At 33.9% G+C, this 13,545-nt stretch overlaps 1 protein-coding gene across 3 annotated transcripts in view; it reads left to right on the top strand.

The window, feature by feature from the left end:
- Positions 1-13,545, top strand: part of LOC129649800 (uncharacterized) — a 210,774-nt gene that overhangs the window by 125,880 nt on the left and 71,349 nt on the right. Inside the window, exon 4 of one of the 3 annotated variants that reach the window (XM_055577660.1) lies at positions 2,858-3,449. The exons of the other annotated variants lie outside the window; for them this stretch is intronic. Within the exon in view, the coding sequence (XP_055433635.1) occupies positions 2,858-2,863 (6 nt within the window). The 3' untranslated portion in view covers positions 2,864-3,449. Of the gene's footprint in view, positions 1-2,857; positions 3,450-13,545 lie in introns of those variants that run through there. 3 annotated transcript variants of the gene reach the window in all.

Genomic DNA, 13,545 nt, shown 5'->3' with positions numbered 1-13,545 from the left:
GTTTCTACACTGTAAATGTCAGCTGCTCTTATCAGGCTGTTTTTAGCTACTTCGAGTTTATCTTTCTTTCTTCCTTTTTTTTTTTAAGCTTTAATAATTGCAGTTATCAGGTTTCCTCATTTCTGATAATCTCCCCAGGTCCTCAAGGTTAACCTTCATATCTGTAATAATTATTTCCAGTTTTATGAGTTTTCTTGTCAACTGCTCAAATGGGTCATATTCTTGTGGAGATGGAATCTGGAGAACTCTAATTTCTGTAATTCACAAGGACACACTGCATTTTATTAGAAATGAAAAAGATAGTAATAGTTCTTCCATTGGGATTATCTCATTCCCCTCCCTTTCCTTTTGATATATTTGAGTTTTGCTCTTTTTTGTGTGAACGAAATATGACTATGTTAAATAGGGGCACATATAATTATAATTTTGAAAAAAGTATCACTATTTTATATTTTTTAAATGTTTACAATATTTATGAAATATAACTGTTAAATATGATTAAATATGGATGTGAGGTTTCATGAACATCAAAATGATGCCTAGGTTAAAGCATAATGAGAGTCCATAAGACTGTTCTATACATCAGAGTCTTTTTTGCTGTCTCGTACACAGGGCTTTGTTACCATCTTTCTAAATTCCATATATATGCGTTAGTATACTGTATTGGTGTTTTTCTTTCTGGCTTACTTCACTCTGTATAATAGGCTCCAGTTTCATCCACCTCATTAGAACTGATCCAAATGTATTCTTTTTAATGGCTGAGTAATACTCCATTGTGTATATGTACCACAGCTTTCTTATCCATTCATCTGCTGATGGACATCTAGGTTGCTTCCATGTCCTGGCTATTATAAACAGTGCTGCGATGAACATTGGGGTACACGTTGGGACGACCCAGAGGGATGGAATGGGGAGGGAGGAGGGAAGAGGGTTCAGGATGGGGAACACATGTATACCTGTGGCAGATTCATTTTGATATTTGGCAAAACTAATACAGTTATGTAAAGTTTAAAAAAAAAAAAAAAAGAATGAAACTTAAAAAAAAAAAGCATAATGAGAAAGTGTGATGCTAAAGAGAGTTGCATCAAATGGGCTTTAAAGAAAGTCCCTCTTCCTCAATATCATTAAATTGTTTCTCTTTTACTTTGTCCATTTTGATGGTAAATTTTTAACATCTAGATGTTTAGTTTCATAAAGCTTCTTTACATGTCCATGTGTTATCAATGGGCTTCCCTGGTGGCTCGGATGGTAAAGAATCTCCTTAATCTGACTGTATCTTGCCTTTGCTTACTTTTTAATCTGTTACTGTATTTAGCCTATTATTTCTTTTCATAAAAATAAGCAATGGGTTTTTATGGAGGCAGATGAATTTGAGGCAGGCTGCAGGTTGGGAGCAGAAGTACTTGAATGCAAAGGCCCTATGATACCACAGTCCTTAACTCTACCAAAACAAGCAATATCAGGAAAATCTGGGACTTCTACTTCCCCATCTCTAAGTAAAACCTAGCTAAAGGGAAGTTTTTCCCGTTGCTCAGTGCTGAGCAAACTTCCAACACAAATTATTTCTCATACCAGCTCACACAAAAATAAAGATAATAAAATCAAGCTTCAATACTTAATGCCTTCAAATACATTTCAAACATCATATTCTTTCCCATCCTCCAGAACACACACATCAAGCAGGAATGCCCCAAAGCCCTCTTTACTAAAGCTCTGGCAAGGACAGGTAAGGCACCATGAACAGAGACTGTGCTTTCAGCCCCAACATCTATACCTCAGAGCAGGTCTCTGCTGAGCAGGATGGACTCCTACTCTGCTGAGTAGGATGTAATGCTTTTGCTGTGTTTTCTCATCACTGGAATTGGTGTGCAAAGGGCAGAGAATAATGTATACAGTGAATTGGAAGCAGTGTCTCAGGTTCTATACACCAGTGAATGACTTCACAGTGTACCTGAGCTGTGTTCATTTTGGGGAGTCATGTGAATCCTCTCAGGTCACTAGATTTCATATTACCACACCAGAAGCAACAGTTATAGAAAAAAAAATGATATCCATGTTTAGTAGGAATGGGGAAGAGTATTCCTATGATTTACAAAAACCAAGAAAACTAAGTTTAATAATAAAATGATTATACAAGGAATCAAAAAAAAAAAAAAAAACACCTTTCTTATCACAAAGCTTATATACTGCATAACTCGGAAGAAAGCACTCCAATCATTGAAACTTCCTGCATCAATAACTTTCTCAATCAAAATAGATATGTAGGGATCAGTCTAACCTCTTAATGGAAAACAATTTATTTTGAAATAGTTTAAATATTTCTAATTTTTATTTATATGCCAGGATTCAATATTTTGAGAAGCAGTACCAAACTGGAATTAAGTCATTGCTATTTTAACTTTAAATATCTATATATTTAATGGGTTTTTAAAATTCTAAAATATTGGTCTTCAGCCACTGTGGGTATAAGAATCTCTTTTAAATTATTGTTAAAAGTTTTGAAAATGGAATTAATGGCAATTATACATTCAGTATCTATTGAAGAAAATATTGTTCATTGTTCAGTTGCTAAGTCGTGTCTGACTCTTTGCAACCGCATGGATTGCAGCACACCAGGCTTCCCTGTCCTTCACTATCTCCCAGAGTTTGCTCAAACTCATGGCCATTGAGTCGGTGATACCACCCAAACATCTCATTCTCTGTCACACCCTTTGACTTTTGCCTTCAATCTTTCCCAGCATCAGGGTCTTTCCAGTGAATCAGCTCTACGTATCAGGTGGCCAAAGTATTGGAGTTTTAGCTTCAGCATCATTCCTTCCAGTGAATATTCAAGGTTGATTTCCTTTACGATTGACAGGTTTGATCTCCTTGCAGTCCAAGGGACCCTCAAGAGTCTTCTCTAGCACCACAATTTGAAAGTATCAGTTCTTCTCCAAAATCAAAAGAAAATATGCATCTACCAAAAGCAATAATGACTTCAATATGTCTTTCTACTTCCTCTGCATTTTATATAGCCAGTATTTTTGAAAACTAAAATTGTATCTCTATAGAGAACTGTGTCTGAGTGTGTTCTTGGACCACTTCTAATTACTTGGCAATGCCTTAGGCACTCATGGCCCAGTTATGTTAACAAACATGATAAAATTAGCCCTATAAAACTGAAAACTGTTGAAATGATGGGAGAATGTGTAAATATAAGAGATTTGAAATATTTGACAGTCACATTATTTTTTATCAATAGCACATTTTCTGATTTAATTTTGTGTATATTACAGAGCTATGGGCCCCATATGAAAAATTGGTTTATTTAGTTTTGTTGTTGATACATGGGAGCTATTTAGATTAAAGTACTCATGATTTATAAAGAACCTAATTTATTTATAAATGGCATATAAATCATCTTCTCCCTTATTGGCTCAAATTTAATTTTCTGAGTGCTGAATTCTTCTGTAGGATGTGAGGTATTCCTCAGGCGGTTGTGAAATATTTTTATTGATGTAACACTTTTAAGATTAAAAAAAAACTAGAAAAAATTTTTAAATAAACATTTCCATTATACTTTAGGAACCTGACAACTGACATCAGTTTTACACTCTGGCTCTTTTTTTTTTTTTTTTTAAATATCAGTTTACACTGCTATGCATGTAAGGATAACAAATTCTTAAATTGAGAATTTAACTAATTTACACATTCAAGGTAAGTGTGAATTAACTATCAGGGTATGACTTTCCTGGTATTATCTACACTTATAGAAAATGTATTATTTTTCACTGCATCTTCTCTCTGACATGTACATTTATACCTGATTTAGATATATTTGACACTAAAGTAATCTCAAAATATTCACTGATTTGGAAAGATTTTATGAATTTGTTCTTGTTTTGTTAACTGTTGTCATATACCCTCAATCATTGTTTTCAAAGTTCTTTGGAATTCAAGGAGAACATTTTAGAGCTTTCAATTCAAGTCAGCCTGTCCTTTCTTACATAAATGGCAATCCCAAAATACTTGCCAGATGAATAACAAAATGAAAACATTCACAAAATCATAGACTCTTGGATTGCCTTCTATTCAGTATAAGAAGCAGAACTTACAGAACCATTTCATATCATAATAATACTTTAAATCATATACAGCATTTCTTCTGTAGCGTAGTTAATTTTTTACATACTGTTTTATTTTCCTTCCAATGGTTTCATATTTTCTCATGTTTCTCTAATAAAATTATGAATTATTTTTTAGTTTATGAATTTTAGGTATATAACAATGATTCAATATTCTTATAGATTATACTCCATTTAAAGTTATTACAAAATAAGGGCTGTCTTTCCTTGTGCTGTGCAACATGTCCTTGTATCTTATTTATTTTATGCAAAGTGGTTTGTATCTCTTAATTCCATACAAATATCTTGCCTCTTCTCCCTCCTCTCTCTCCACTGGTAACCACTAGTTCATTTTCTTTAACTGTGAGTCTGTTTCTGGTCTGTTATATATATCTGGTTATCATTTAGATTCCACACTTAAGTGATAACATAAAGTATTTGTCTTTCTCAGTCTGACTTATTTCACTGAGCATAATAACCTCTAGGTCCATCTACACTCTGGCTAATGGCAGAATTTCTTTTTTTATGGCTGAGTTATATTCCATCATGTGTATATATGTCTGTTTGTGTGTATATCTTCTTTATCCATTCATATGTTGATGGACACTTAGGATTGCTTCCATATCTTGGCTATTGTCAACAGCATTGGTGTGAACATTGGGATGCATATATCTTTTCAAATTTGTGTGGGTTTTTTTTTTTTTTTTTTTTGGTATATATACTCAGGAGTGGAATGGCTAGATCATTTAGTAGTTAGTTTTTTTCAGGAATCTCCATATTGTTTTCCATTGTGACAGCAACTATTTACATTCCCACCAACTGTGTGGAGGGTTGCCTTTTATTCACATCCTCACCAATGTTTGTGATTTGTTATCTTTTTGATTATAGCCTTTCTGACAGGTATAAGGTGATACTTCATTATGATTTTGATCTGCATTTCTGTGATGATTAGTGATATTGAGCTTTTCTTCATGTGACTGTTGGCCATCTGTAATGTTGTTTGGAAAATGTCTATTAGATCTTTTAATTTTTTTGTTGTTTTTAGATATTGAATTATATGAGCTGCTTATATATTTTGAATATCAATCCCTTACTAGTCACATCATTTACAAATATTTTCTCTTGTGCAGTAGATGATCTCTTCCTTTTATCCATAGCTTCCTTTGCTGTGCAAAATCTTTTACATTTAATTCTGTACCATTAAAAAAAAAATTCTGTACCATTAAAAATTTTGCTTTTATTTCCTTTGTTAGGAGAGAGATCAAAATAATATTGCTATAATTTATGTCAAAGAATGTTCTGCCTTTGTTCTCTACGAATTTTATGATTTTGGGTCTTATATTTAGACCTATAATTCATTTTGAGTTTATTTTTCTACTTTGATTGAGAAAATGTTCTAATCCCTTTCTATTACATATAGCTGTCCAGTTTTCCCAGCACCACTTATTGAAGAGATGGTCATTTCTCCATTGTATATTCTATCCACTTTTGTCATAAATGAATTGATCTTAAGTGTGTGGGTTTATTTCTGGGCTCTCTTTCCAGTTCCATTGATCTATGTGTCTGTTTTTGTTCCACTATCATGCTATTTTGATTACTGTAGCTCCATAATATACTGTGAAGTCTAGAGGAATATACATCAGCTTTTTTTGTTTTACCCTCGAGTGCTTTGGACTCTCAGAGTATTTTGCAGGTCCAACCCTTATTGAAGTGAGTCTCTTGTTGAAGTGAACTCATGATTTTTAATTCTTCATCCACTCTCTATCTTTTGATTGGGTCATGGTCTTTTTAACCAACTTCTGGTTTCCGTTCCAAAAGTTTCCTCAGGTATAGAGTCCAATTTCATCTTTTCTAAATTGAAATTTTTATACATGATATGTATACATACATAGGTAAACTTAGAACTAGATAAGACATTTTAGTGACATTGGTAATTATATTTTAATGAATGCATTTTACTCAATGAATATATCAATGCTAAATTATTTTGATAAATGTTTTCATTCCTTTCCTAGTATATTTTATATCTTTATTCTTACCAGTCTCTTGGAGGGAATCTATATTAAAATATACCTAAATTTAAAAAAATTATATTTTAAATACTACTATTGTAAAGTAATTAGAATTAATTATAAAAATAAAAATATCAACTGGGCTACTGAAGTACATTTCCAAGGTGTTGATTTATTTAGTATAAATTTGTGATGTTCACATTAATTTTAAGTGACAATATTTACATTCATTTGCTTCTGATGATTGGCTTGATAGTTGTATTTTGCTTGTTTTTCAGCAGATATGTCATCAACTTTGGGTAGTGACATTAAAATAAATATACAAAATTTTTTTGATTGAAAGAAAACAGAAAGGGGGACAAATTATCTATCACACAAAATTAAGAAGACTAAAGTTTTTATAGTTTCAACATTAGCAGTAGGCACCTTTACCATGGCTTCAATTAGTATGTGTGGTCTTGCTAATTTGGGCATTGAATATTAAAAATCTGTTAATTATTCTTAAAGCATTGTCAGTAAACATTATAACCCTAATCATTTTTAATATGTAATGCATTTTTTTTGATGAAAATGATAGAAATATTTTCATCTGTTGAGTAGAGTATTAATGCATAAGTTGATTCAGTGATCTTCAATTAAAGATAAGTATTTGCTTTCAAAAGAGCATGGTGTTGTTTTGTATAATACTATTTTCAGTCTACTATTTAAATGACTTAATAAACAAAATTATTATTGATTTAAAGAAATAACAAAATACATTACTTTCCAAATTAGAAGCAAGAAAATTGTCTATCTTCATTATTAAAACCAACATATTTTATTGTGAAATTTTAACTCACTCTACTGTAATTGCCTATAATTTTCCAAAGATATTTTAAAACTTTTTTCAAAAACTATGCACAGAGAAGAAAAAGAAATAAAAGGAATCCAGACTGGAAAAGAAAAAGTAAAACTCTCACTGTTTGCAGATGGCATAATCCTCTACATAGAAAACCCTAAAGACACCACCAGAAAACTATTAGAGCTAATCAATGAATATAGTAAAGTTGCAGGATATAAAATTAACACACAGAAATCCATTGCGTTCCTATACTTTAAAAATGAGAAAACAGAAAGAGAAATTAAGGAAACAATCTCATTCACCATTGCAACAAAAAGAATAAAATACTTAGGAATAAATCTACCTAAAGAAACAAAAAACCTATGTATAGCAAACTATAAAACACTGATGAAAGAAATCAAAGATGACACATAAAAATGGAGAAATATACCATGTTCATGGATCAGAAGAATCAATATAGTGAAAATGAGTATACTACCCAAAGCAATCTATAGATTCAATGCAATCCCTATCAAGCTACCAATGGTACATTTCAAATAACTAGAACAAATCATTTCACAATCTGTATGAAAATACAAAACACACACACACACACACACACACACACAAATAGGCAAAGCAATCTTGAGAAAGAAGAATGGAACTGGAGGAATCAACCTATCTGACTTCAGACTATACTACAAAGCTACAGTCATCAAGACAGTGTGGTACTGGCACAAAAATAGAAATACAGATCAATAGAACAAAATAGAAAGCCCAGAGATAAATCCATGCACCTATGGACACCTTATCTTTGACAAAGGAGGCAAGAAAATAAAATGGAGAAAAGACAATCTCTTTAACAAGTGGTACTGGGAAAACTGGTCAATCACTTGTAAAAGAATGAAACTAGAGCACTTTCTCAGAGAAGGCGATGGCATGCCACTCCAGTACTCTTGCCTGGAAAATCCCATGGACGGAGGAGCCTGGTAGGCTGCAGTCCATGCAACTGCAAAGAGTTGGACAAAACTGAGTGACTTCACTTTCACTTTTCACTTTCATGCATTGAAGAAGGAAATGGCAACCCACTCCAGTGTTCTTGCCTGGAGAAACCCAGGGATGGGGGAGCCTTGTAGGCTGCCATCTATGGGGTTGCACAGAGTCAGACACGATTGAAGCGACTTAGCACCAGAACACTTTCTAACATCATACACAAGAATAAACTCCAAGTGGATTAAAGATATAAATGTAAGACCAGAAACTATAAAACTCCTAGAGGAAAACAGAGGCAAAACACTCTTTGACATAAATCACACCAGGATCTTCTATGACCCACCTCCCAGAGTAATGGAAATAAAGCAAAAATAAATAAATGGGACCTAATTAAACTTAAAAGCTTTTGCAAAACAAAGGAAACTATAAGCAAGGTGTAAAGGCAGCCTTCAGATGGGAGAAAATAATAGCAAATGAAGCAACTAACAAAGAATTAATCTCAAAATATACAAGCAGCTCCATGGAGCTCAATTCCAGAAAAATAAATGACCTGAACAAAAATGGGCCTAAGAACTAAACAGACATTTCTCCAAAGAATGCATACAGATAGCTAACAAACACATGAAAAAATGATTAACATCATTCACTATCAGATAAATGCAAATCAAAACCACAAATGAGGTACCATCTCATGCTAATCAGAATGGCTGCTATCAAAAAGTCTGCAAACAATAAATGCTGGCGAGGGTATGGAGAAAAGGCAACCCTCTTACACTGTTGGTAGGAATGCAAACTAGTACAGTCACATGGAGAACAGGGTGGAGATTCCTTAAAAATTGGAAATAGAACTGCCATATGACCCAGCAATCCCACTGCTTGGAAATACACAGCTAGGAAACCAGAATTGAAAGAGACACATGTACCCCAATGTTCATCGCAACACTGTTTATAATAGCTAGGACATGAAGACAACCTAGATGTCCATCAGCAGATGAATGGATAAGAAAGCTGTGATACATAATACAAAATGGAATAGTCAGTTCACTTCAATTAGGTTGCGAAGTCATGTCTGACTCTTTGCAATCCCATGAACAGCAGCACGACAGGCCTCCCTGTCTATCACCAACTCCTGGGGTTTACCCAAGTCCATGTCCATTGAGTTGGTGATGCCATCCAACCATCTCATCCTCCTTTGTCCCCTTCTCCTCATGCCCTCAATCTTTCCCAACTTTGGGGCCTTTTCAAATGAGTCAGCTCTTCGCATCAGGTGGCCAAAGTATTGGAGTTTCAGTTTCAACATCAGTCCTTCCAATGAACACTCAGGACTGATCTCCTCTAGGATGGACTTGTTGGATCTCCTTGTAGTCCAAGGAACTCTCAAGAGTCTTCTCCAGCACCACAGTTCCAAATCATCAATTTTTCAGCACTCAGCTTTCATACATGACTACTGGAAAAACCATGGCATTGACTAAATGGACCTTTGTTGGCAAAGTAATTTCTCTGCTTTTTAATATGCTGTCTAGGTTGGTCATAGCTTTCCTACCAAGGAGTAAGTGTCTTTTAATTTTCATGGCTGCAATCACCATCTGCAGTGATTTTTGAGCCCCCCCCCCCAAATAAAGTCTGATACTGTTTCCATTGTTTCTCCATCTATTTCCCATGAATTAATGGGCCCAGATGCCTTGATCTTCGTTTTCTGAATGTTGAGCTTTAAGCCAACTTTTTCATTCTCCTCTTTGACTTTCATCAAGAGGCTCGTTAGTTCTTCTTCACTTTCCGCCATAAAGGTGGTGTCATCTGCGTATCTGGGATTATTGATATTTCTCCCATCAATCTTGATTCCAGCTTGTGCTTCCTCCAGACCAGCATTTCTCATGATATCCTCTGCATATAAGTTAAATAAGCAGGGTGACCATATACAGCCTTGACGTACTCCTTTTCCTATTTGGAACCAGTCTATTGTTCCATGTCCAGTTCTAACTGTTGCTTCCTGACCTGCATACAAATTTCTCAAGAGGCAGATCAGGTGGTCTGGTATTCCCATCTCTTTCAGAATTTTCCTGAACATTACTCAGCTATTAAAAAGAATGCATTTGAATCAGTTCTAATGATGTGGATGAAACTGGAGCCTATTACACAGAGTGAAGTAAGTCAGAAAGAAATACACCAATATAGTATATAAACATATATATATATGCAACTTAGATACCTGGTAATGATGAACCTATATGAGAGACAGCAAAAGAGACACAGATGTAAAGAACAGACTTTTGGATTCTGTGGGAGAAGGTGAGAATTGCATGATTTGAAAGAATAGCATTGAAACATATATATTACCATCTGTGAATTAGATTGCCAGTCCAGGTCTGATGCATGAGACAAGGTGCTCAGGGCTGGTGCACTGGGGTGACCTGAGGGATGGAATGGGGAAGGAGTTGGGAGGGGGATTCAGGACGGGGAACGCATGTGCACCCATGGCTGATTCATGTCAATGTATGCAAAAACTAGTACAATATTATAAAGTAATTAGCCTCCACATAAAATAAATAAAATAATTTTTAAATATATGCAATAAATTAAAGAGTTACTTTCCCTAGATGGTATATGAACAAATATAGACAATACTCTTTATCTTTTCTTAATAATACACATAAATAATTGAAAATAGATACTTGCCATACTTCATTTTCATTCTAGTATGAAGCATAATTTGATGGTCTCTTTGAATAGCTTCTTTCCTTGGAGACTGTTCATTAGAGAAGATGAAAATTTTTATTTTATATTGGAGTATAATTGATTTAAAACATATATTTTAATCAGTTGTACTTCAAAGTGATTTAGTTATACAGAAACATGTATCTATACTTTTTCAGATTTTTTTCCCATATTGGTTATTATGAAGTACTGAGTAGAGTTCTCTGTGCTATACATTGGGTCCTTGGTGATTATTTTATACATAGTAGTGTATATGTGTTAGTCCCAAGCTCTTAATTTATCCCTGCACTGCTTGGCAAGCACCACTTTCTTTTCTGTGTCTCCAAGTCTGTCTTATATATAAGTTCATTTGTATGATTTTTCTAATGTATCACATATAAATGATATATGATATTTGTCTTTGTCCAAATATACCTCAGTAGTATGATAGTCTCTAAATCCATCCATATTGCCTCAAATGGCATTATTTCATAATTTGTTATGGCTGAATAATGTTCCATTGTATATATGTACCACATCTTCTTTATCCATTAATCTGCTGATGAACATTTAGGTTGTTTCCACATCCTGGCTACTGTAAGTAGTGCTGCAATGAACATTGGTGTGTAAGTATCTTTTCAAATTATAGTTTTGTCCAGGTATATGCCCAGGAGTAAAGTTGTTGGATCATACAGTAACTATTTTTAGTTTTCTAAGGAACATTTATACTGTTCACCTTAACGGCTGTACCAATTTACATTCCCACTGAAAATGTATGACCGTTCCCTTTTCTCCACATCCTATGTAGCATTTATTATTTGTAGGCATTTTTTTATGATAGCCATTCCAAGTTGATACCATTGTGAGGTGATACCTCTTTGTAGTTTTTATTTGCATTTCTCTGATAATTAGTAATAATTTTTCATGTGCTTTGTGACCATCTGTATGTCCTTGTTGGAGAAATTTCTCTTTAGATTTTCTGCCCATTTTTTCTCAGGTTGCTTTCTTTTCTTTCTTTCTTTCTTTCTTTCTTTCTTTTTTTTTTATATTGAGCTGCAGGTGCTGTTTCTATATTTTGGAAAGTAAGTCCTTGTCACTCACATTGTTTGCCAATATTTTCTCCCATTCTGTGAGTTTTCTTTTGGTTTAGTTTATGGTTTCCTTTGTTGTACAAAAACCTTTACAACTTATTTAGGTCACATTTGTTTATTTTTCATTACTCTAGGAGGTGAATCCAAAAAGTTATTGCTGTAATTCATGTCAGAGAATGTTCTTCCTATGTTTTCCTCCAGGAATTTTATAGTATCTGGTCTTACATCTAGGTCTTAAACAATTTTGAGTTTTGGTTTTTTTTTAATGGTGTTAGAGAATATTCCAATTTCGTTCTTTTACGTATGGCTGCCCAGTTTTCCCAGCACCACTTATTGGAGTGACTCCCTTTTCTTCATTGTATATTTTTGCCTGCTTTGTCATAGATTGACAATAGGAGTGTGAGTTTATTTCTGGGCTTTCTATTCTGTTCCATTGATCTATAAGTCTTTATTTTGCTAGTACTATACTGTTTTGATTACTGTAGCTTTATAGCATAGTGCAAAGTTAGGGAAGCTGCTTTTGCTAGCTCTGTTTTCCTTTCTCAAGGTTGTTTTGGCTATTTGGGTCTTTCTTTGTTTCCATAAAAATTTTAAAGTTTTCTTTTTAGATTTAAGTCTTACCTCAGTTGATAAAGAATTCATATGTAATGCAGGAGACCCTAGTTTGATCCCTGGGTTGGGCAAATCCACTAGAGAAGGGATAGTCTACCCACTCCGGTATTCCTGTTCTTCCCTTGTGGCTCAGCTGGTAAAGAATCCACCTGCAATGTGGGAGACCTGGGTTTGATCCCTGGATTGGAAAGATCCCCTGGAGAAGTGAAAGGCCACCGACTCCAGTATTATGGCCTTGACAATTCCATGGAGTGTATAGTTCATGGGGTCACAAAGAGTTGACAAGACCGAGTGACTTTCATTTTCACATTTCACTTTTTTTAAAAAAAATTCCATTGGTAATTTGATAGGGGTTGCATTGAATCTTTAGATTACCCTGGTTAGTATAGTCATTTTGACACTGTTGATTCATTCAGTCCAAGAACATGGTATATCTTTCCATCTGTGTCATCTTTGAATTATTTCATCAACTTCTTATAGTTTTTGAAATACAAGTCTTTTGCCCCCTCAAGTAGATTTATTCCCTGGTATTTTATTCTTTTTGTTGTGGTGGTAAATGGAACTGTTTCCTTAATTTCTCTTTCTAATCTTTCATTGTTAGTGTATAGAAATGTGACATATTTTTGTGATAATTTTATATGCTTCAACTTTACCAAATTCATTGATGAGCTCTAGTAGAATCTTTAGGATTTTTTTTTGCATATTTCAATAATATCATCTCATCTGCAAACAGTGACAATTTTACTTCTTTTCCAGTTTGGTTTCCTTTTACTTCTTTTTTCTTCTCTGATTGTCATGGCTAAGACTTTCAAAACTATGTTAAATAAAGGTTGTAAAAGTGAATACCCATGACTTATTCCTGATTATAGAAGAAACATTTTTAATTGTGTGTCTGTCATATGTAGCCTTTATTATATTTAGGTATGTTCCTTTTCTGCCCTATTTCTGGAGTGTTTTTATGATAAATCAGTGTACAGTCTTGTCAGAAACCTTTTCTGCAACAATCATATGCTTTTTATTGTTCAATTTGTTTTGGTGGTATCTCACACTGATTTGTGAATATTGAAATATTCTCATGTCCCTGGGATAAATCCCACTTGATAATAGGGAATGGTTCTTTTAATGTGTTGTTGGATTTTGTTTGCTAGTATTTTGTTGAGAATTTTTATATCTATGTTCATCAGTGATATTGGTCTGTAATATTCTCCTTTTGTCTACTG

Source organism: Bubalus kerabau, chromosome 4 (assembly GCF_029407905.1).
Source record: "Bubalus kerabau isolate K-KA32 ecotype Philippines breed swamp buffalo chromosome 4, PCC_UOA_SB_1v2, whole genome shotgun sequence".
NCBI classification, from domain to species: Eukaryota; Metazoa; Chordata; class Mammalia; order Artiodactyla; family Bovidae; genus Bubalus; species Bubalus kerabau.
The sequence above is the reverse complement of the archived record's forward strand: the minus strand, read 5'-3'. Positions and strand labels throughout refer to the sequence as shown.